General features: G+C 44.4%; 1 protein-coding gene across 1 annotated transcript in view; it reads left to right on the forward strand.

The window, feature by feature from the left end:
• caprin1b (cell cycle associated protein 1b) overlaps positions 1-25,473 on the forward strand; it is a 200,413-nt gene that overhangs the window by 91,851 nt on the left and 83,089 nt on the right. Inside the window, exons 10-11 of the mRNA XM_041197734.1 lie at positions 9,070-9,178; positions 15,567-15,628. Of these exons, the coding sequence (XP_041053668.1) occupies positions 9,070-9,178; positions 15,567-15,628 (171 nt within the window). The remainder of the gene's footprint in view (positions 1-9,069; positions 9,179-15,566; positions 15,629-25,473) is intronic.

Raw genomic sequence — 25,473 nt, forward strand, 5'->3', positions numbered from 1 at the left:
CATCCCCACTTCTGACCTTCTGATGGAAGGAAGGTCATTGATAAAGCAGCTGAAGATGATTGGGCCTAGATGTTCTGGAACTGAGACCATTGACCTCCAACAACCACAACCATGTTTCTTTGTGCCAGGTATGAATCCAACCAGTGCAGAGTTTTCCCTGATTCCCATTTTCATAGGGCTCCTTGATGCCACACTTGGCCAAATGCAGCCTTGATGTCAAGGGCAGTCACTCTCACCTCACCTCAGAAGTTCAGCTCTTTTGTCTATGTTTGAACCAAGGCTGTAATGAGGTCAGGAGCTGAGTGATCCTTGCTTAACCCAAAATGAGCATCAGTGAGCAGGTTATTTCTATGCAAGTGCTGCTTTATAACACTGTTGATGACCCCTTCCATCACTTTGCTGATGATGGAGAGTAGGCTGATGGGGCGGTAATTGGCTGGGTTGGACTTGTCCTGCTTTTTGTGGACGGGACATTGCTGGGTAGATGCCAGTGTTGTAGTTGTACTGAAACAGTCTGGCTAGGAGCGCAGCAAGTTCTGGAGCACAAGCCTTCAGTAATGTTGCTGGAGTATTGTCAGGGCTCATAGTCTTTGCAGTGAATGCCTTCAGCTCTTTTTTGATATCATGCAGAGTGAAACTAATTGGCTGAAGATTGGCGCCTGTGATGCTGGGGACCTCTGGTGGATGTTGCCAGGACTGGAAAATTGCTGCTATGAGGAAAGATTCGATAGGCAGGGGTTGTTCTCTTTGGCACATAGGTGGCCGAGGGTAGATTTGATTAAAATGTACAAAATTGTGAGGGGCCTGCATAGAGTGGATGGGAAAAACCTTTAGCGGGGAGATCAGTGACTGGCGGGCATAGGTTTAAAGTGATTGGTAGAAGGATTAGAGGGGCGATGAGGAAATCTTTTTCAATGAGAAGATTGTAGGGGTCTAGAACTTAACTGCCCAAAAGGATGTTAGAGGCAGAAACCCTCAACTTATTTAAAAGGTGCCTAGATGTACGCTTAAAGTGCCGTAACCTGCAGGACTATGGACCAAATGCTGGAAAGTGGGATTTGGCTGAGTGGCTCGTTCTTCTGCTGGTGCGCTCGCAATGGGCCAAGTGGCCTCTTTCTGGGCTGTAAACTTTCTATAATTTTATGATCAACCCTGTTCGTTATTTCATTGAATCAGTGAGGCTTGCATTCAATGGTGTACTGACCTGCACAGACTATGGCGATTTTAGACTCAATTCTTATGAGGTTCAGCTGAAATTGGATAGTGTGACAGCTGGGATACTGCATTTTGGCAAGCTGTCCTTAGAATAGGAAGGGAGAAAATCACTTGGTTGATATTTGAAATTCTCATGAATGGATGCTTGGTTGAGGAAAGATTGGATTCAGCTGTGATGGTTCCAAGAGTCAAAATGACCTGATTTTCAGCATCCAGACTTGTGCATGAACATTTGACCGTTCGGAAAGACTCTGGAAGGAAGATGCATGTGATTAAAATTTCCACTTTTATTTCAAATATTATTAATTTCAGCTAACCACAAAAATGTACTTTAACATTAATTGTTGCCTTCAGGACAAGGAAAGTATGAGTTGTTTCAAGTTCACATTGGATATTTATTTTCATTTCATCTTGCAGTTCAAACCCGCCAAGTTCTCAATATTACTACAGTAATTCCTCATAAAGAACGTAACTAGGATATTAAATAAATTTGACTTTAAGCGAAGCAACATTAAGAGAATCTGATTTTCCTGTAAGAAATAAATGTATACACTGGACAACATCTATGGAGAGAGAAACAGTTAACGTTTCAAGTGTGTATGACTCTTCTTTGTACGGACTGGAAACGTCAACTCTGTTTTCCAGCATTTTCTGTTTTTGTTTCAGATTTTCAGCATCCGCAGTATTTTGCTTTTATATACGAACACACTGTAGTTAGGTTCCACAGAGTTTCTCCCCGAACCCAGCAAGAGTCTCCCCGATCTCCGTTACTTGGATGTGGAAATAGTGAATTGGTAATACTTTTGACCATTTGGAGCAAGGCAGCAAGCGAGCCAGCGGTGGTGTCGCAAGCAGGGCTGATCCGGGAATCTCCCAAGCCAAGCCCTGAGGTTGCAAACAAACTCCCGACAGCATTTTATTCATTGCTCTGTTAACAGTGATGGTGTAAAAATGTAAATTGCGGCATAAATTGGAGCAACAGGACTAAATAATAAACTACTTTAAAAAGGAACATCGTTAAATTGAGCTACCTAATGCGAGGACTTAACCATCATTTTGTGAATTTTCTAAATATAGTGCAATATGAATTAACTATGCTATTTACGACATTTATGTTTAAAATATCTTCACAATACCTTAATGAGTTTTTGCCAGATGACTGTTTTGATGAGGTTTCACTTACTTTGACTTGGAGATAGCCAGCTTTTAGTTTTCCTTAAACAATTTATTTGCACTAGGGGGAAGCAGTGGCACAGCGATATTGTCACTGGCTAGTATTCCAGAGACCAGGGTAATGCTCTGGTGACCCGGGTTGAATCCTACCACGGCAGAAATTTGAATTCAATAAAAATCCAGAATCAAAAGTCTGATGATGTCATGAAACCATTGCCGACTGTCACAAAAAACCCATCTGATTCACTAATGTCCTTTAGGGAAGGAAATCTGCCTTCCCTACCTGGCCTGGTCTACATGTGACTCTAGACCCATAGCATTGTTGGTCTTAAATGCCTCCTGAACAAGGATAATTAGGGATGGGCAATAAAAGCTGGCCTAGCCAGCGATGCCCACATCCCATGAACAAAAAAAAACTATTTACAAACTCCTCATGATAAGTACACTGTTTTCTCAATATCTCGATACTCATTGCCTTGCTTACTTGGCATCTCTTGGTCAAATGACTCTAATGTCATGCTTGCATCATCATTGTCTCCCCCCACTATAATCTCAAAAATATTACATAAATTTGTTAAGCTTTACATTCCAACTGCCTGATGGCTTCGTGTACTGTTTACAGTTTCCATCCAACTCCAACCTTCCCGCGCCACTCCAAATCACTGTCACCAAAGACACCAACGCCCAACTGTTCTCGGTTCTGTTGGAGGACCTGTAGGACCTATGTGTTCCCTTATCATCTTGGAAGGAAAATGCCTTAATGGAGTGGAATAGCAGCTTCTCACAACTGCTGGCTCCTTGGTTGTGACTATTATGATGACCTGGTGTAAAGGCAGTGAAAATCAATCAAGGAAAAACTGATTCAAGAGAGAAACCTTCAGGATTCAGACGATCAAGTCCCTTTGAAAAGCAAGACAGCAAACTGACATTCTCTCTGTTATTATCTAGTGCATTGCACGCTGGCGAAAAGTGAAAACTCTTTCAGCTCCTATGAAGAACTTTGCAGTGGTATCATTTACTGCTGTTGTGACGAGAAGTATTCAGTATCTGAGACATGAATGATTCGGGTGGAGGAAAAGAACAAAGCATGCTGAAGACACTGTAGTGTACAAGGAAAGGTAGACTTCCATGCTACATTTGGGGTAGGAATTTCACTTCCTGTAGATAGTGGCATCTTTTCCATATATGCTTCAGCATGAGGCTGCTCTGCTGCAGACAGTGAGATCGTGGGGTCAGCATGAGAAAGTAGGATTGTACCATCATCAACAATGGAATAAATCCCTGGACCAGGATCTATCGGAAGTGCCTGCATGGTACACTTCAACTATAGAAGTTCTGATGTTTGGTTCTCTGCTTTTTTACTGAACAGAGATTTGTGTGCACCCTTGACTTTGCTGGTGAGGTTCCAAGTGTGAGCTGTAGTTTACATTTGTAGAAATAAGCTTTGAATTTGCTCTATTGGTTTGATCCAACTTGGGGTTAAACATCTCATTCTCACTGGATAGCTTTCTGCTAACTGAATGCATTTGTTCATGCATGTCATCGGTAGGCTCAGTGGAATAATCAGACACATTCAACTCTTTATTACCTTCAACAAAAAGATGATCCTCCTCAAAACAGACAAAAAAGACTTCACAAGCATTAGAAACATAGAAACTAGGAGCAGGGGTAGGCCATTCGGCCCTTTGAGCCTGCTCCGCCATTCATCATGATCATGGCTGATCATCCTGCTCAGTAGCCTGCTCCCGCTTTCTCCCCATACCCTTTGATCTCTTTCGCCCCAAGAGCTATATCTAACTCCTGCTTGGAAAGCATACAATGTTTTGGTCTCAACTACTATCTGTGGTGACGAATTCCACAGGCTCACCACTCTGAGTGAAGAAATTTCTCCTCATTTCAGTTCTAAATGGTCTACCCCATATCCTCAGACTGTGACCCCTAGTTCTGGACACCCCCACCATCGGGAACATTCTTCCTGCATCTACCTTGTCTATTCCTGTTAGAATTTTATAGGTTTCTATGAGATGATCTTCCCCCCCTTCTAATGAACTCCAGTGAATATAATTCTAATCAACTCAATCTCTCCTCATATGTCAGTCCCGCCATCCCAGGAATCAGTCGGGTAAACCTTCGCTGCACTCCCTCTATAGCAGGTACATCCTTCCTCAGATAAAGAGACCAAAACTGCACACAATATTCCAGGTGTGTTCTCACCAAGGCCCTGTACAATTGCAGCAAGACATCCCTGCTCTGTACTCTGATCCTCTGGCTATGAAGGCCAACATACCATTTGCCTTCTTTACCGCCTGGCACCTGCAGCTTAATTCAGATGGCTGGAATTCTTCTTCCTTAAGACAGCCTGCAAGGCAGTCCAGTTTGTCCGATAAGACTGTGAGCCCAGCCCCTGCGTCCAGTTTAAATTCTGTTCTGTATCCTTGCATTTCCAGGTCTACAGACCAGAACTGTTTATCGGGATCTTTGATTTCTCCTGGGACATAGGCTGAAATGCTGTTTTTCCAATTTCCTGGACTTTAAAATTGTTGGGAGCTTGTTCCAGCTTTCTTCCTCAAAATTGATCTTTAGATTTGTAGAGTTGTTTAAAATGTCTGGGCTTGCCACAGAGAAAGCATTCAGCTGCCCCTGTTGGGCAGCCTTCCAGCAATGTTGCTTTTTGACACCTGCTTCTGGAAGATTTTAAAATAGGTGGAAGGGTTCCTCCTGCCCCTTCAGCTGGCTTTTCGGTGGGCGGGACTCCCAACTTTGGGCCCACATATTGAATTGACTCCTATTGAGCTTCAATGTCTCCCTGTAGTACACCCTGATTCTGCTGCCACAGCTCCGCCTGCCTTACAAACTGTCCGTCCTTTTCCAATGTTAAATCCTCTTTTGGCTTGCAAAAAGCCTGACAGTGCTTTGTCGAGCATGTTGACTACAGTGTGGTGTCGAATTAGCTCACGCTTTAAAGCTCTGTAGCTGCAACTACTGGCCAGTTGGTACAAGTTGTTGATAAATTAATCAATGGATTCACCCGGCCTTTGGCTGCTTTGGTTGAATCTTGCCCATTTGTTGACCAGGTTTTCTTTGGGGCTGAAATTGGCATCAAAGGCCCTCAGGACCTCCTTGTAGGTTGCCAAAGCCTCGACTCTTTGTCTCGACATGACATGGTCAGCTATAGCCTCAATTGTGTATAAAAAGGTACTAATCTTGATTTTTTTTTTTGCCATTTCTTGTAAACCCAAAGCTGTTCAGTGCGTTTCAAACTGTCGTGCCCCCCCCACCCAGAGCTCCCATCGTTGCCCTTGCTGTGGAGCCCCGATATGTTGGAAGTGCTATGGGAAGGTAGTGGCTGTTCAATGGCTGTTAACGTCATGTGTGGTTCACTGTCCCCTACCAAAGTACATTTTATTTTTGTTCTCCGGCTGCAAGGTCTTCAGCCATGGGTTACTGATCTGTGGTCTCCGTTTGTTAAACTGCAGCTCCAGCACTGCTGCCTTGTTTTAATGCAGGGGTGGGGAATCTACGGCCCGTGGGCCAGATCTGGCCCATTGCAAATTCATCGCATTAAAACAGCAGGTGAGTTCAATGTTTCTGCATTCTTTGTTTTAAAAAAAATCTAAATTGATTTTTTTGTGTGTGTGTGGCCTGAAACTGATTTTATCAGTGTATGAATGGCCCGTGATGATAAAAAGGTTCCCCACCCCTGTTCTAATGAGGTTTCACTTACTCTGAGTGACTTGAAGATATCCAACTTTTAGCTTATCTTAAGGTCTTTGTAAATAAATAGTTTATGGTAAATATATTCTCTGAACATGGACTGTTTTGTGTGTTGCTCTCTTGGAGCCTCTTGGTCGTCTGACTCTGATGTCATGCTTACGTTATTAACATCATTGTCTGAGTAACATAGCCATTAACCCTGCAGCAACTCCTCATTGAAGAGAAGAACCAATTGCATTCGGAAAACAAATTTTTTGGTCAATACTAAGAAAGCTTCACAAATCCCTTAAGCTGAAATTGCTTCCTCTTGCACATTGCAGCCAAAAGCTGCACACTATTGTTCACAAAACTTGCATTAACTAAGAAAGGACATAGTTTTTTTTTGTATTCTTCCGGTGTGATCATCGGTGACTAGGCCAGCATTTGTTGCCCATCCCTAATTGCCATTAAGAAGTGGTGGCGAGCCGTTGCCTTGAACTGCTCTGGTCCATGTGGTGCAGGTTTTTATTTATTCATAGGATATGGGTGTCGCTAGCTAGGCCAGAACTTATTGCCCAACCCTAATTGCCCTTGAGAAGGTGGTGGTGTGCTGCCTTCTTTAACCGTTGCAGCCCATGTGGTGTAGGTACACCCACAGGGAGTTTTGACCCAGAGACAGTGAAGGGTCAGCAATGTATTTCCAAATCAGGATGGTGTGTGGCTAAAGAGGAATTTTCAGGTGGTGATGTTCCCATTCATCAGCTGCGTTACCCTTCTAGGTGGTAGAGGTTTCAGGCTTGGAAGGTGCTGTTGAAGGAGTCATGGTGTGTTGTTGCGGTGCACCTAGTATATGGGGCATGTTGCTGCCACTGCATTGATGTTGGAGGGAGTGAATGTTTAAGTTGGCGGATGGGGTACCAATCAAGCACAGGCTTGTCCTGGACGGTGAAAGCAAAATACTGTGGATACTGGAAATCTGAAATGAAACAGAAAATGGTGGATAAACTCAGTAGGTCTGACAGCAACTATGCAGAGAGAAACAAAGTTAGCGTTTCACGTCTGTATGGCTCTGAAGAAGTCATGCGGATTCGAAATATTAACTCTGTATCTCATTCCATAGGTGCTGCCAGTCCCGCTGTGTTTTTCCAGCACTTCCTGTTTTTATTGTCCTGGATGGTGTTGAGCTTCTTGTGTGCCGGCGCTGCACTCACCCAGGCAAGTGGAGAGTATTCCGTCACACTCCTGACTTGTGCCATGGATGTGGTGGGCAAGTTTTGCAGAGGCAGGAGATGAATTACTCACCTTAGAATTCCCAACCTCTGATCTGCTTTTGAAGCCACTATTTATCTGGCTGTTTGAGTTCAGTTTTTCTTGTCAATAGTAACCCCCAAGATATTGATAGTGGCGGATTCAGTGATAATGTTATGGGGAAATGATTAGATTGTTACGCTCCTTGATCAGGCTATCAAATGTTTGGTGTGATCTGGTTGGGAACCTGTAACCCTTTTTCTTAAAAATGAGATTCAAGATGTTTGCTAAGAGAATAAAGCCACCAAGAGTCCATGGGTTTTGAACAAACAAAAATAAACTTTACTATACAAGGGCAGAAAGATAAAACGATTTACAAAATCCATCTCATACTCTTAACATTCAGGGTAAGCATGAGGCACATCTGAATTAACAGGCAAACTGTAGTCCAATACCCACACGACATATTAAATAGCAAATGTGACCGAGACAGATTCCACTGATTTCTCAATAACCCACCCAGTCGTCAGTAAGCACGGAGTTATCTAATCTCGTTGAAATTCTCTTTGCCTCGGGGGTATTCCAGTCGTCACATTAAGATCTAACCTTGGAATTCTCTCAAAGTCATTTCAACTCTCTCTCAACGATGGCCCACCTCGCAGGGTTTCAACCTAGCCTCCTAGACTCCATTCCCCTGGATTTCTGAGTCTACCCTCCAGCACTAATTGACAGCACAACCTGAGCTCTTTGGTCATGCCAAGCAGAAGACGATTGCTTCAAAGGAGGACCTTTGCCCCACAGCACAAAGTCAACTTTCTGCTGCCTTGTTAAATCGCCAGGGCTTCTCCTGAGTCCTTGCCACTTGTTCTGCTAACTGCAGCCCTTTTCTGCTTGGAGCCTTTTTCTTTGCTGCCCTTTGTTCTTAACTGAACTGGAACCTCTCCCGGGCCCCTGCCTGGGACTCTTCTCAACAATGGCATTCCACTCCTGGCCACATGACCAGGGTTTTTGCGCTGTTTCCTTTTCTTATCCTCTATCTCCATACATGCCCTCTGGGCCCATCTTCAGTCTGAAGAACTACAAAATGTTAGATTGCACATGTGCTGCTCGCTTCTAGCCTGTGCTTTGTGAAACTCCCAAGGTCTGTTGGGACTCTGTGGAATCCAGAGAATGCAGGCCCATTCTATTCCATCTAGACGTGGAAGGAAAATTGCAAGCAGTTATCCCAAGTAGCATATATCACCCAGCATCATGTCATCTAGTTGAGTTCAAAGCATAGATGATGTAAGAAGATGACAGTTGGATATGAAAATCACCAGGAATCATGGAAGCAAAGTACAGCATAGAGGGAGACCATTTGGCCTGTTGAGTCAACACCAGCTCTGAAAGTGCGATCCGAGGCATTCAAGAGGGCATTGGATGATTATTTAAGTAGAAACAATGTGCAGGGTTACAGGAAAAAGGCAGGAGATTGGCACTAAGTAAAAATGCTCAGAGCCAGTGCAGACACGATGGGCCCAATGGCCTCCTACACCGTAATGATTCTGTGATCCAGTTAGTCCCACTTGCCTGCTCATTCTCAATGTAAATGGAATGTTTTCTTCTAGTATTTATCCAATTTGCCTGCAAGCCCCGGGACACTCTGAGCTTGTTGAGTATGCAAATTGAGTTAAAATTGTTTGGAGCTGAATTTTGTTGGGACTTTGTATTTGAATATGCTTGTATTTTATTTCCCAACAGGAATCCATGCTTGAGTTTGAGAGTCAAACAATTGACCCTGCAATTGTGTCAGCACAGCCCATGAATACAGCACAATCCATGGAGATGCCCCAAATGATGTGTACACAAGGTAACTAATTGCAGGGGACATGTATTTGGATAACAAACCAGAAATTGCTCTATTATTTAAAGAGAACCTGACTTGCAGGTTAGCTGAAATCGTTGGTGATACTATTGAATAATTGGATAATTACACTGGAATATAAACTGTTGTGTAACAATTGGGTTGGTCTTGGGGTTATGTTACATGCTGCCCTTTGGTGACATTATATGAAACATAGTGTCAGTTTTCAAAGGTACACACACACTGATGAAAACCAGTTCAACCTCATCACCTCTCAACTCCTCCACTGTTGCTGAATTATCAGACTGCTTGTTCAACATCCAGTAGTGGATGAGAAGAAACTTTCTCCAATTAAATATTGTCTTTCAGTCCTCATTCCATCACTTTCCTTGGCAACAACCTGAGGCTGACCCACAGACTGTAACCCTTATGCCCTTTATGACCCCAAGATAAACTACAGACTACATATTTACACCATTGCTAAAACTGCCTTATTTCTACCTCTGTAACATCACCCACCTCAGCCCTGCCTCAGTTCATCTGTAGCTGAAACCCTTATCCATGCCTTTGTTAGACCTTTGACTATTCTAATGTACTTCTGATCAGCCTACCACGTATGATCCTCCATAAGCTTGAAACCAACCAAAAGTCTGCTGCCCATGTCCTCACTTGCACCAAATCTTGTTCACCCATGTGTTCGCTGACCTACATTGAATTCCTGTTAATAAAAAACTAAATTTTAAATTTTTCATCCTTGTTTTCAAATTCCTCCATGACCTTGCCCCTCCTGATCTCTGTAATTCTCTCCAAACCCTCAACCTTCCAAGATCGCTGTGTGCTACTTATTCTGGCCTCTTGAGTATCCCATTGATGTTGTGTCTTCTCCTGCCTAAGACTTAATCTCTGGAATTCGCTCCCTAAGCTCCTCTGCCTCTATCTTGCTTTCTTTTTAAAGCCCTCCCTAAAATCTACCTCTTTAAAAAAGCTTTTGGCATTCTTCCCTTAAATCTCCTTATGTGGCTCAGTGCCAAATTTTTGCTGATGTTCCTGTGAAGCACCTTGGAATGTTTCACCACATTAAAGGTGCTATATTAATACAAGCTGCTGCTATTCTTTTGTTTTGACACTTTTGACTATGTCAAGTACGTTAAGAAACCAAAATTGCCAGTTCACTAAGTTCAATCATTCTCATAGAGTCATAAAGGTCTACAGCACAGAAAAAGGCCCTTTGGCCCATCAAGCCTGCGCTGGTCAAACAAAAACCTAACTATTCTAATCCCATTTTCCAGCACTAGGGCCACAGTCTTGTATGCAATGGCATCGCAAGTGCACATCCAAATACTTCATAAATGTTATGAGGGTTTCTGCCTCCACCACCCTTTCAGGCAGTGAGTTCCAGATTCCCACCACCCTCTGGGTGAAAGAATTCTTCCTCATATCCCCTCTAAGCCTCCTGCCCCTTACCTTAAATCTATGCCCCCTGGTTGTTGATCCCCTCCACCAAGGGGAAAAGTTCCTTCCTGTCTACCCTACCTATGCCCCTCATAATTTTATACACCTCAATTATGTCCCCCCTCAATCTCCTCTGCTCCAGGGAAAATAACCCCAGTCTATCCAACCTCCCCTCATAACTAAAACTCTCCAGCCCAGGAAACATCCTGGTAAATCTCTGCACCCTTTCTTCACATCCTTCCTATAATGCGGTTTCCAGAACTGCACATAATACTCTAGCTGTGGCCTAACCAGCGTTTTATACTGTTCCAGCATAACCTCCCTGCTCTTGCCTTTATTAGCTGAGGCACATAATGTAAGTATCCCATATGCCTTCTTAACCACCTTATCTACCTGTCCCACTACCTTAAGGGACCGTTGGACATGCACACCAAGGTCCCTCTGATCTTTGGTAATTCCCAGGGTCCTACCATTCATCGTGTATTCCCATGCCTCGTTTGTCCTGCCCAAGTGCATCACCTCACACTTATCCGACTTAAATTCCATTTGCCACTGATCAGCCATCTGACCAGCCCATCTATATCCTCCACTAATCTAAGGCTATCCTCCTCACCATTTATCATTCCACCAATTTTCATTCGTGAACTTACTGATCAACCCTCCTACGTTCAAGTCTAAATCATTAATATATACCATAAACAGCAAGGGACCCAACACAGATCTCTGTGGAATCCCACTGGACACAGGCATCCAGTCACAAAAAAAAAATCCTCGAACATCACCCTCTGCTTCCTGCCACTCAGCCAATTCTGGATCCAATTTGCCAAATTGCCTTGCATCCCATGGGCTCTTACCTTCATTATTAGCCTCCCATGCGGGACCTTATCAACAGCCTTGCTGAAGTCCAAGTAGACCACGTCAAATGCATTGCCCTCATCTACACACCTGGTCACCTGTTCGAAAAATTCAATCAAACTGGTCAGACATGACATCCCTTTAACAAAACCATGCTGACAGTCCTTGATTAATCCCTGCCTCTCCAAGTGTGGATTAATTCTGTCCCTTAGAACTGCTTCCTATATTTTCCCCACCACTAAGGTTAGACTGACTGGCCTGTAGTTCCCTTGTTTATCCCTTCCTCCCTTCTTGAATAATGGTACCACATTGGCTGTCCTCCAGTCCTCTGGCACCTCTCCTGTGGCCAGAGAGGTATTGAAAATTATTGCCAGTGCCTCTGCTATCCCCTCCCTTGCCTCACTCAACAGCGTGAGATACATTTCATCCAGGCTTGAATATTTATCTACTTTGAAGCCTGTCAGACCACTTAGAACCTCCTCCCTTTCTATGCTAATTTCTTCAATTATATCACAGTCCTTCTGCTTGATTTCCATACCCACGCTCTCACTTGACCCAAACTCAAAGTATTCATTTAGAACACTACTTATGTCTTCCGGCACCACACACAAATTACCAATATGGTCCTTAATGGGCCCTACTCTTGCCCTAGTTATCCTCTTACTCTTTATGTACTTGTAAAATAACTTTGGATTTTCCTTTATTTTGCCTGCCAGTGTTTTCTCGTGCCCCCTTTTTGCTCTCCTAATTTCCTTTTTAAGCTCCCCCCCCTATACATTCTATACTCCTCTTGGGCTTCCACTGTTTCGAGCCCTCAGTATCTGCCATAAGCCTCCCTTTTTCTCTTTATCCAACCTGCTTATCCCTCGACATCCAGGGTTCCCTGGATTTGTTGGTCCTACCCTTTATATCTTCATGTTGGCCCTGAACTCTCCCTATTTCCTTCTTGAATGAGTCCCACTGCTCCGACGCAGATTTACCTAAAAGTAGCTGCTCCCAGTCCACTCTGGCCAAATCACATCTGATCTTATTAAAATTGGCCTTCTCCCAATTTAGAACTCTGATCACTATCTGCAAAATGCTCCCGCACTGATATCTCTACCACTTGCCTGACTTCATTCCCTAAAATTAAGTCCAAGGCCACCCCCTCTCTTGTAGGACCTTCTCCGTACTGGCTTAAAAAACTCTCCTGGATGCATTTTAAGAATTCCGCTCCCTCTAAACCTATCACACTATGACTAACCCAGTTAATGTTGGGGTAGTTGAAATCCCCCACTATTATTATTTTTACACTTCTCCAAAATTTGCCGACATATCTACTCTCCTATTTCTCTCTGTTTAGGGGCCTATCGTACACTCCCAGCAACGTGGTTGCTCCTTTTTTGTTTTTCAGTTCCACCCATATTTCTTCATTTGAGGAGCCTTCTAAGATGTCATCGTTCCTTACTGCTGTAATTGATTCCTTGATCAATATTGCGATACCCCCTCCTCTATCTCCTTCCCTGTCTTGCCTGAAGACCCTGTATCATTGAGCTGCCAATCCTGCTCCCCTCTCAACCATGTCTCTGTGACAGCAATGAAATCATACTTCCATGTGTTAATTTGTGCCCTCAACTCATCTGCTTTATTCATCAGGCTCCTTGCATTAAAATAAATAACCATTCAACCATGTAAGCTCCCTTGTGCCTTTACTGGCCTGTAATTTCTCTGCCTTCCAGACTCGGTCTCTCTTCTAATTCTGGCTATGCATCTCCCCCTGCTGAACCTCCTTTCAGGATCCCATCCCCCTGCCAAGTTAGTTTAAACCCTCCCCAACAGCACTAGCAAACCTCCCTGCAAGCATGTTTATCCCACTCCGGTTCAGGTGCAACCCATCTGCCTTGTACAGGTCCCACCGCCCCCAGAAATGGCCCCAATGTCCCAGAAATCTAAAGCTCGCCCTCATGCACCATCTCTCCAGCCACGCGTTCATCTAGACTAACCTATTTCTATACTCACTAGTGCGTGGTACCGGAAGTAATCCAGAGATAACTACTTTTGAAGTCCTGTTTGTAATGTTTCCTAGCTCCCTAAATTCTGCTTGCAGGACCCCATCCCTCTTTTATACCTATGTCGTTGGTACCAGTATGTACCACGATCTCTGTCTGTTTGCCCTCGCCTTTTAGAATGCCCTGTAGCCATTCAGTGACATCCTTGACCCTGGCACCAGTGAGGCAACATACCATCCTGGAGTCACTTCTACGGCCACATAAATGCTTGTCTTGTTCCCCTTACTATAGAGTCTCCTACCACTATTGCTCTTCCCCTCTTCTTCTTCCTCCTCCCCCCCGAGCCACTCTGAGTGCCATGAACATGGCTGCACTCCCCAGAGGAACCGTCACTCTCACCGTTTTCCAACACAGAAAAACGGTTCTCGAGTGAGATGCACCCTGGTGATTTCCTGACTACCTGCCTGAGATCTTTCTTCTGACTGGTCACTCATTCCTCCTCAGATTCCACTTCCGTAAGCTGTGGGGTGACCACATCTTAAAAACATGCTATCTAGAAAAAACTCAGCCTCGTGGATGCACCTCAAGTGCCTCCAGCTGTTGCTCAGGCTCTGAAATCGGAGCTCAAGTAGCTGCAGCTGGTGGTACTTAATACACACATGGTTGGTCAGAGCGCAAGGAGTGTCTTGGACTTCCCACATGTTGCAGGCGGTACATAACACGGGACTGAGCTGCCCTGCCATGTCTCTAGTTGGAAAAAACCCTTACTTCAAGTTAAATATAGTTTAAAAAAACTGTTAAAAATTATTTATGTACTTTGAATAAAAATGAGAACCCATACCTTTCCTTAGCTTAATCTATTTTAATCTGGAGAATAACACTTACCCACTACTCACCAATCAGCTCTCACCTTTGTGCTGATTTCACTTTTTGAAGCTTCCCCGCACTCGGACTAGTTCTGATCTCTCCGTCTAAGTAATATGATTTGCCTTTTGCTTTAGCACATTAAGACCAGTAAGAACAGAAGTGGGCCATTCGGCCCATCGAGTCTGCTCTGCCATTCAATGAGATCATGGCTGATCTGACAATCCTCAGTTCCACTCTCCTGCTTTTTCCCCATAAACTTTGATTCCTTTACTGATTAAAAATCTGCCTATCTCCGCCTTGAATATACTTAACGACCCACCTTTATTGAACACCTTTTGGAAGTCCAAATATATTACACGTTCTGCTTTATCCTGCTTGTTACCACCTCAAACAATTCTAACAAATTTGTGAGGCATGATTTCCCCTTCATGAAGCCACGCTGACTCTGCTTGATTAGATTACATATTTCTCAATGCTCTGCTATTACATCCTTTATAACAGATTCTAACATTTTCCCAATGGCACATGTTCAGCTAACTGGCCCGTAGTTATGTTTTTTGTCTCCCTCTCGTTTTGAATGAGGGCATTACATTGGCAGTTTTCCAATCCTCTAGAACTTTTCCAGAATCTAAGGGTTCTTGGAAGATTACGACCAATGCATCCACTATCTCTGCAGCTGCTTCCTTTAATAACCTAGGTTGCAACCCATTAGATCCAGGAGACGTATCGGCCTTTAGCCCCATTAGTTTCCCTAGTACTTTTTCTCTAGTGATAGTTACTGTATTTATTTCCTCCCCCTCTTTTTGCTCTTTGATTATTTAATTTTGTGTCTTCTACCATGAACACTGAAGTAAAGTATTTATTCAACTCCTCTGGCATTTGCTGGTTCTCCATTATTATTTCCCCAGCTTCATTCTATAAGGGGCCAATGTTCACTTTGGTCTCTCTTCTTTTTTATATATTTAAAGAAGCTCTTACTGTCCATTTTTATATTACTGACTAATTTACCCTCAAAATTTATTTTCTCCCTCTTTCTTATCCTTTTGGTCATCTCTTGTTTGTTTTTAAAACTTTCCCAATTCTATGGCTTACCACTAATCTTTGCTACATTTTATGCCTTTTCTTTTAATTTGATACTTTAAATTGAGAGACAAAGGTTGTTGTGCAAATCTGTTCCAGAGCAGTAGCTTGTGTGAATATTTTGGTTGTAATTCTCCCCTTTCTTTCTCTAGTGCACAGTGAAACCAGGCATGGTCAGCCGAACACAGTTCCTGTTCAGTCTGAAGCTACACAGGTAATGTAACCTCTTCTAGAGGCTGGCTCTTAAAATAGCAGCATACCACTTTTGAAAACACAATCATAAGGAAAGAAGCATAAGAACATAGAAATAGAAGCAGGAGTATGCCATTTCACCACCCAAGCATGCTCCATATTCGATAAGACCATGGCTGATCTGATTGTGGCCTTATCCCCACATGGCTCCCCCCACCGCCTGACTCCCGATATCTATTGACTCCATTGTAAATCAATAACATGTAAATCGGTCTTGGATATATTTAGTGACCTAGCCTCCCAGGTAGGGAGGGAGCAAAATTCTTAACTTGCATCCAGGAGAACTTTTTTAGCCAGTATGTAGAAAGCCCAACAAGGGAGGGGGCAGTGCTGGACCTGATATTCGATATGAGCCCGGACAGGTGGAAGGTGTATCAGTACGGGAACATTTTGGAGATAGTGACCATAACTCAGTTAGATTTAGGATAGTTATGGAAAGGATGTTTGGGCTGGGAATAAAAGTTCTACACTGGGGAAAGGCTAATTTTATTAAGATGAGATGCGATTTGGCCCAAATGGACTAGGAGCAGCTACTTGCAGATAAAATTGTGTCAGAGCAGTGGGAGGCATTCACGGAGGAAATAACGAGACTACAGGGCAAATGTGCCCCCATAAAGACAAAGTGGGGACTAAGTCTGGAGAACCCTGGATGTCAAGGGATATAAAGGTCAGGATTAAGAAAAAAAGAGAAGCTTATGGCAGATACTGAGGACTCAATATGGCAGAGCCCTCAGAGGAGTATAAAAAGTGCAGAGGGGAAGTTAAAAAGGAAATGAGAAAAGCTAACAGAATGCAGGACAAATCAAAGCATTGGTGGGTAAAATAAAGGAAAACCCAAAGAGATTTTTTAAATAGATAAAGAGCAAGAGAATAACTAGGGAAAGAGTAGGGCCAATTAAAGACCATAGAGGTAATGTGTGTATGGACCCGGAAGACATGAGTGCGGTCCTTGTTGAATACTTTGTGTCGGTCTTCACAATGGAAAAGGACGACGCAGGTATAGACATCAGGGTGGAGGACTGTGAAATATTAGAGGAAATTAACATAGAGAGAAGGTACTAGTTGGTTTAGCGGCCTTAAAAGTGGATGAATCTGATGGCCCGGATGAGATATATCCCAGGCTGTTGAGGGAGGCAAGGGAAGAGATATCAGGGGCCCTGGCAGTAATTTTCTAATCCTCTCTGGCCACAGGTGAGGTGCCAGAGAGCTGGAGGACTGCTAACGTTGTCCCATTAATAGAAAAGGGAGGAAGGGATAGACCAGGAAATTACAGGCCAATCATTTTAACCTCAGTAGTGGGGAAGTTACTAGAAAGAATTCTGAAGGCCAGAAAATATCTGCACGTGGAGAGATGTGGATTAATCAGGGATAGCATGGATTTGTTAAGGGAAGGCCATGTTTGACAAATTTGATCGAATTTTTGAGGAGGTAATCAGGAGCGGTGTTGAGGGTAATGCATTTGATGTGGTCTACATGGACTTAGCAAGGCTTTTGATAAGGTCCCTCATGGCAGACTGGTTAAAAAAGTAGCAGCCCATGGGATCCAAGGCAAAATGGCACTTTGGATTCAAAATTGGCTGAGAGGTAGGAAGCAGAGGGTGATGGTAGAGATATGTTTCTGTGACTGGAGGTCTGTTTCCAGTGGGGTTCCACAGGGCTCGGTACTGGAACCCTTGCTGTTTGTGGTGTACGTAAATTATTTGGACTTAAATGTAGGGGGGATGATCAAGAAGTTCGCAGATGACACGAAAATCGGTAAGGTGGTAAATAGTGAGGAGGATAGCCGTAAACTGCAGGAGGATATCAATGGGCTGGTAAGGTGGGCAGAGCAGTGGCTGATGGAATTCAACCTGGAAAAGTGTGAGGTAATGCACTTGGGGAAGGCTAACAAGGCAAGGGATTACAGTACATGAATGGTAAGACCCTGGAAAGCACTGAAGTTCAGAGGGAGCTTGGTGTGCATATCCATAGATCCCTGAAGGTAGCAGGGCAGGTAGATAAGGTGGTTAAGAAGACACATGGATACTTGCCTTTATTAGCTGAGACATAGAATACAAGAGCAAGGAGGTTATACTGGAACTGTGTAAAATACTGGTTAGGCCACAGCTGGAGTACTGTGTGCAGTTCTGGTCACCACATTGTAGGAAGGATGTGATTGCCTGGAGAGGGTGCAGAGGAGATTTACCAGGATGCTGTCTGGGCTGGAGGATCTGATCTATGAGGAAAGATTGGATAGGTTGGGGTTGTTTTCCTTAGAGCAGCGAAGGTTGAAAGGGGACCTGATAGAGGTGTATAAGATTGAGGGGCATAGATAGGGTGGATAGGAAGGCACTTTTTCCATTAGTAGAGGGGTCCATAACCAGGGGGCATAGATTTAAGATAAGAGGTAGAAGGCTAAGAGGGGAGTTGAGAATTTTTTTCACCCAGAGGGTGGTGGAAGTCTGGAACTCACTACTTGAAAGGGTGGTTGAGTCAGAAACTCTTGTAACATTTAAGTACTTCAATATTCACTTATGTTGCCATAGCCTCCAGTGCTATGGGCCAAGCACTGGAAAATGGGATTCATGTAGTCAGATTTATGTTGATAGGCGTGGACACAATGGGCCGAATGGCCTCCTTCTGTGTTGCAGTCGTCTGGAAGCCTTGACGTATTTATCCCGACTCTGTTTCTTGTTTATCAGCCAATTTTTTTTTCCCCCTTTTAATCCACTCGGGATGTGGATGTCCCTGGCTCGGCCAGCATTTATTGCCCAACGCGAATTGCCCAAGATAGGGTGGTGCAGTGAGCTGCTGCCTTGAACTGCTGTAGCTCATGTGGTGGAGGTACAACTGCAGTATTGTTAGGGAGGGAGTTCCAGGATTTTGGTCCAGCAACAGTGAAGGAATGGCCATACACTTCCAAGTCAGTATGATGAGTGGCTTGGAGGGAACTTCAAGGTGGTGGTGTTTCCATCTGTCTCCCACCCTTGTCCTTCCAGATATTGGTGGTCATGGGTTTGGAAGGTGCTGTTGAAGGAGTCTTGGTGAGTCCCTGTAATGCATCTTGTATATGGTACACACTGCTGCCACTATGCGTCTGTGGTGGGAGGAGCGAATGTTTTAGATGGGTTGCCAATCAGGTGGACTGCTTTATCCTGGATGTTGTCGAGCTTCTTGAGTGTTGTTGGAGCTACACTCATCCAGGCAAGTGGAGAGTATTCCACCACACTCCTGAATTAGAAACTAGGAGCAGGAGTAGCCATTCGGCCCTGTGAGCCTGCCCCGCCATTCAATATGATCATGGCTGATCCACTATCTCAATGCCATGTTCCAGCTTTCTCTCCATTCTCTTTGATACCCCTAATATGCAAAACTTATCAATTTCTTTCTTGAATATACTCAGTGACCCGGCCTCCACAGCCTTCTGTGGTAGAGAATTCCACAGGTTGACCACCCTTTGAGTGAAGAAGTTTTTCCTCATCTCAGTCCTAAATGACCTACCCCGTATCGTGAAACTGTGGCCCCTGGTTCTAGACTCCCCAACCAGGGCAAACTTCCTCCCTGCATCTAGTCTGTCTAGCCCTGGTAGCATTTTATACGTTTCAATCAGATCCCGTCTCATTCTTCTAAACTCTAAAGAATCTCTCCTCGTACAACAGTCCTGCCATCCCTGGTATCAGCCTAGTGAACCTTTGCTGCCCTCCCTCTATGGCAAGTATATCATTTCTTAGGGAGACCAAAGCTGCACAAAATGCTCCAGGCGTGGTCTCACCAAGGCCCTGTATAACTCAGTATCTATTTCTACTTCAGAACTCTGGAACAGTTCCAACAGATTGGAAGGTCGCTAATGTAACCCCACTATTTAAAGAGGGAGGTAGAGGGAAAACAGGGAATTATAGACCAGTCAGGCGATAGTGGGGAAAATTCTAGAGTCCATTATAAAAGATTTAATAGCTGAGCACTTGGAAAACAGTGGCATGCTCCAACAACTCATCGACACCAACACCCATCTAGGACCCTCCACCCCGGCCTGTCCCTCCGTCCCCACCCCATCTTCCAATCCCAGCCCCAACCGTGTATTCACTATACCCCCTGACCTTCCCCTCTCCGATGCTGAACGTTCAGTGCTCAGCAAACGACTTTGTTTCGTATCCCTACGCCCTCACCTCAATGAATTTCGGGCTCGGCACGATGCTGAACTCTTCTTCCGCCGTCTTCGTCTCTGGGCTCACTTCTTTGGGCAGGAGTCCTCTCCCCGTTCAACGGATCCTTTCACCCACCTCCAATATTCTCCCTCCACCTGGACTCCTCCCTCTGGATTCTTATCTTCTCTTGATCTTTTCATTGAGAACTGTCGGCGTGACATTAGTCGTCTCAATTTCTCTGCTCCTCTCACCCATTCTAATCTCTCTCTCGCTGAACTTACTGCACTCCGTTCTCTCAGGTCCAACCCTGACATTGTCATCAAACCCGCTGACAAGGGTGGTGCTGTTGTTGTCTGGCGCACTGACCTCTACCTCGTGGAGGCTGAACGTCAACTCGCAGACACTTCCTCCTACCTCTCCCTGGACCATGACCCTATCACTGAACATCAAGCCATTGTTTCCAGGACTGTCACTGACCTCATCTCCTCTGGGGATCTTCCTCCCACAGCTTCCAACCTGATAGTCGCCCAACCTCGGATGGCCCGCTTCTACCTCCTACCCAAAATCCACAAACAGAACTGTCCCGGTAGACCGATCGTGTCAGCTTGCTCCTGCCCCACAGAACTTATTTCTCGTTATCTTGACTCCCTTCTCTCTCCCCTTGTCCAGTCCCTTCCCACCTACATCCGTGATTCCTCTGACACCTTATGTCACATCAACAATTTCCAGTTCCCTGGCCCCAACCGCTTCCTCTTCACCATGCACGTCCAATCCCTCTACACCTCCATCCCCCACCAGGATGGTCTGAGGGCCCTTAGCTTCTTCCTCGAACAGAGGCCCGAACAATCCCCATCCACCACTACTCTCCTCCGTCTGGCTGAACTTGTTCTCACACTGAACAATTTCTCCTTCAACTCCTCTCACTTCCTCCAAGTAAAAGGTGTGGCTATGGATACCCGCATGGGCCCCAGCTATGCCTGTCTCTTTATGGGGTATGTGGAACATTCCTTGTTGCAGTCCTACTCCGGCCCCCTTCCACAACTCTTTCTCCGGTACATCGATGATTACTTCGGTGCTGCTTCATGCTCTTGTCGGGACTTGGAAAAATTAATTAATTTTGCTTCCAATCTCCATCCCTCCATCATTTTCACGTGGTCCATCTCACACACTTCCCTTCCATTCCTTCACCTGTCTGTCTCAATCTCTGGTGATAGACTGTCCACCGATATCCATTACAAGCCTACCAACTCCCACAGCTACCTCGACTACAGCTCCTCACACCCCACTTCCTGTAAGGACTCCATCTCATTCGCAGTTCCTTCGCCTCCGTCGCATCTATTCTGATGATGCTACCTTCAAAAACAGTTCCTCTGACACGTCCTCCTCCTTCCTTAACCGAGGTTTTCCACCCACGGTCGTTGACAGGGCCCTCAACCATGTCCAGCCCATCTCCCGCGCATCCTCTCTCACGCCTTCTCCTCCCTCCCAGAAACATGATAGGGTCCCCCTTGTCCTCACTTATCACCCCACCAGCCTCCGCATTCAAAGAATCATCCTCCGCCATTTCCGCCAACTCCAGCGTGATGCCACCACCTAACACATCTTCCCTTCAATCCCCATCGGCATTCCGTAGGGATCGTTCCCTCCGGGACACCCTGGTCCACTACTCCTCAACCCCCTCCTATGGCACCACCCCATGCCCACGCAAAAGATGTAACACCTGCCCCTTCACTTCCTCTCTCCTCACCGTCCAAGGGCCCAAACACTCCTTTCAAGTGAAGCAGCATTTCACTTGCATTTCCCCCAACTTAGTCTACTGTATTCGTTGCTCCCAGTGTGGTCTCCTCTATATTGGAGAGACCAAACGTAAACTTGGCGACCGCTTTGCAGAACACCTGCGGTCTGTCCGCAAGAATGACCCAAGCCTCCCTGTCGCTTGCCATTTTAACACTCCACCCTGCTCTCTTGCCCATATGTCTGTCCTTGGCTTGCTGCATTGTTCCAGTGAAGCCCAACGCAAACTGGAGGAACAACACCTCATCTTCCGACTAGGCACTTTACAGCCTTCCGGACTGAATATTGAATTCAACAACTTTAGGTCCTGAACTCCCTCCTCCATCCCCACCCCCTTTCTGTTTCTTCCCCCTTCCTTTTGTTTTTTCCAATAAATTATATAGATTTTTCTTTTCCCACCTATTTCCATTATTTTTAAATATTTTTAAATCTTTTATGTTCTCCCCACCCCCACTAGAGCTATACCTTGAGTGCCCTACCATCCATTCTTAATTAGCACATTCGTTTAGATATATATCACCAACTTCAACACCTATGTGTTCTTCTGTCTGTGACATCTTTTGATGATCTGCTTCTATCACTGCTTGATTGTCCCTACAACCACACCCCCTCCTCCACTCCTAGCACCCCCCCCACCCCCACACACACACACACACACACACACACACACACACACACACATACACACACACACCTTAAACCAGCTTATATTTCACCCCTTCCTTGGATTCACCTAGTTCTGTTGAAGGGTCATGAGGACTCGAAACGTCAACTCTTTTCTCTGCCGATGCTGCCAGACCTGCTGAATTTTTCTAGGTAATTCTGTTTTTGTTTTGGATTTATGAAAGTGAAATCATGCTTGACAGATCTACTGGAATTTTTCAAGGATGTAACCAGTAGAGTTGATGAAGCTTATTTGGACTTTCAGAAGGCTTTCGACAAAGTCCCACTTAAGAGATTATCGTGTAAAAGTAAAGCACATGGGATTGGGGGTAGTGTATTGAGATGGATAGAAAACTGGTTGGCAGACAGGAAACAGAGGAGGGATAAATGGGTCTTTTTCCTAATGGCAGGCAGTGACTAGTGGGGTACCTCAGGGATCGGTGCTGGGACCCCAGCTATTCACAATATATATTAATGATTTAGATGAGGGAACTAAATGTAATATCTCCAAATTTGCAGATGACACAAAGCTGGGTGTGAGGGTGAGTTGTGGAGCGGATGCAGAGATGCTTCAGTGTGATTTGGACAAGCTGAGTGAGTGGGCAAATGCATGGCAGATGCAATATAATGTGGATAAATGTGAGGTTATCCACTTTGGAAGCAAAAATAGGAAGGCAGATTATTATCTGAATGGCTATAAATTGAGAGTGGGGAATGTGCAACAAGACCTGGGTGTCCTCGTACACCAATCGTTGAAGTTAAGCATGCAGGTGCAGCAGGTGGTAAAGAAGGCAAATGGTATGTTGGCCTTCATGGCGAGAGGATTTGAGTACAGGAGCAGGGATATCTTGCTGCAATTATGCAGGGCCTTGGTGAGACCACACCTGGAATATTGTGTGCAGTTTTGGTCTCCTTATCTGAGGAAGGATGCTCTTGTTATAGAGGGAGTGCAGCGAAGGTTTATCCGACTGATTCCTGGGATGGTGGGACTGACATATGAGGAGAGATTGAGTCGGTTTATATTCATTGGAGTTCAGAAGAATGAGGGGGGATCTCATGGAAACCTATAAAATTCTAACAGGACTACACATGGTACATGCAGGAAGGATATTTCCGATGGCGGGGGAGTCCAGAACCAGAGGTCACAATCTGAGGATACGGGTAGACCATTTAGGACTGAGATGAGAAATTTCTTCACCCAAGTGGTGAGCCTGAGGAATTCGCTACCACAGAAAGTAGTAGAGGCCAAAACATTGTATGTTTTCAAGAAGGAGTTATATATAGCTCTTGGGGCGAAAAGAATCAAAGGTTGGAGAGAAAGCGGGAGCAGGCTGTTGAGTTGGATGTTCAGCCATGATCATAATGAATGGTAGCACAGGCTCAAAGGGCCTACTCCTATTTTCTATGTTTCTATGTAATTCAAATCCTCTTGCAATTTAGGCCAACATACCATTTGCCTTCCTAATTGCTTGCTGCACCTGCCTATTTACTTGCCTATTGCCTGGTGTACAAGGACACCCAGATCCCTTTGTACATCTGCATTTCCCAATATATCACCGTTTAAATAATACTCTGCCTTTCTGCTTTTCACACCGAAGCATATAACTTCACATTTATCCACATTATAGTGCATCTGCCATGTGTTTGCCTCCATACGCAACTAAATCGCCCTGAAGTTTCCTAGCATCCTCTTCACAACACGCACCACAGCCCAGTTTTGTGTTGTCAGCAAACTTGGAAATGTTGCATTTGGTTCCCTCATAATTTATATATATATTGTGAAAAGCTGGAGCCCAAGCACTGATCCCTGTGGTACAACACGAGTCACGGCCTGAAAAAGACCCATTTATTCCCACTCTGTCTCCAGTCTGTCAACCAATTCTCAATCCATGCCAATATATCATCCCCAATCCCATGTGCTTTAATTTTGCCCACTCTAGCCTCTTACATGGGACCTTATCAAAAGCCTTCTTGAAATCCAAATAGACCGCATCCACCGGTTCTCCCTTATCTGTTCTACTAGTTTCATCCTCATGTACTAATACTGATTTTCTACAATTCCTCCCTCTCACTAGACCTTGGTTCCCTAACATTTCTGGGAAATTACTTGTGTCTTCTTTTGTGAAGGCAGAACCAAAATATGTATTCAATTCTTCTGCCATTTCTTTGTTCCCCATTATAATTCCCCCCCATTTTTGACTGTAAGGGACCTACATTTGTCTTAGCTAATCTTTTTCTCTTCATATATTTACAAAAGCTTTTACAGTGAGTTTTTATGTTCCTTGCTTTCACATTCCATTTTCCCTTTCTTGATCAATCTTTTTGTCCACTTTTGCTGAATTCCAAACTGCTCCCAATCCTTAGATTTGCTGCTTTTTCTGGCAATTTTATATGTCTCCTCTTTGGATCTAATACTACTCCTAATTTCTTTTGTAAGCCATTGTTGTAATTCATGCATACATTCCTTAAATATTAGCCATTGTCTATCCACTGTCAACCCTTTTCGTAAGGTTCCCCAATCCATCATTGCCAACTCACCCATCATACCCTCGTGGTTTCCTTTATTTAGATTCAAGACTCTAGTTTCGGATTCAGCTTCTTCACTCTCCATCCTAATGAACAATTCTATCATTGTATGGTCCCCAAGGGACCCGCACAACAAGATTGTTAATTAATCCTTTCTCATTGCACAATACCCAATCTAGGGTAGCAACATATTGGTCTAAAGAACCATCACATACATACACACACACACACACACACACACACACACACACACACACACGAGGAAACCCTCCTCCACAGTATTACTGCTAGTTTGGTTTGTCCAATCTATATGTAGATTAAAGTCACCCATGATTACAGATGTTCCCTTATTGCATGTGTCTCTAATTTCCTGTTTAATCCCTTCCCCTACGTCTCCATTATTGTTTAGGGGCCTAAAGACAGCCCCACTAACATTTTCTGCCCCTTGGTGTTTCTTACCTTCACGTAAACAGATTCTACATCGTGATTTTCCGAGTCAGTATCCTTCCTCACTATTGCATTGATTTCCTCCTTTACTAACAATGCTACCCCTCCTCCTTTCCCTATTTGTCTTTCCTTCCTAAATATTGAATACCCCTGGACGTTCAGTTCCCATCCTTGGTCACTCTGCAGACATGTCTCTGTAGTTGCAACAGTATCATAACTGTTTATATCTATTTGTGCTGTTAATTCATCTACC

Source organism: Carcharodon carcharias, chromosome 10, assembly GCF_017639515.1.
Source record: "Carcharodon carcharias isolate sCarCar2 chromosome 10, sCarCar2.pri, whole genome shotgun sequence".
NCBI lineage: Eukaryota > Metazoa > Chordata > Chondrichthyes > Lamniformes > Lamnidae > Carcharodon > Carcharodon carcharias.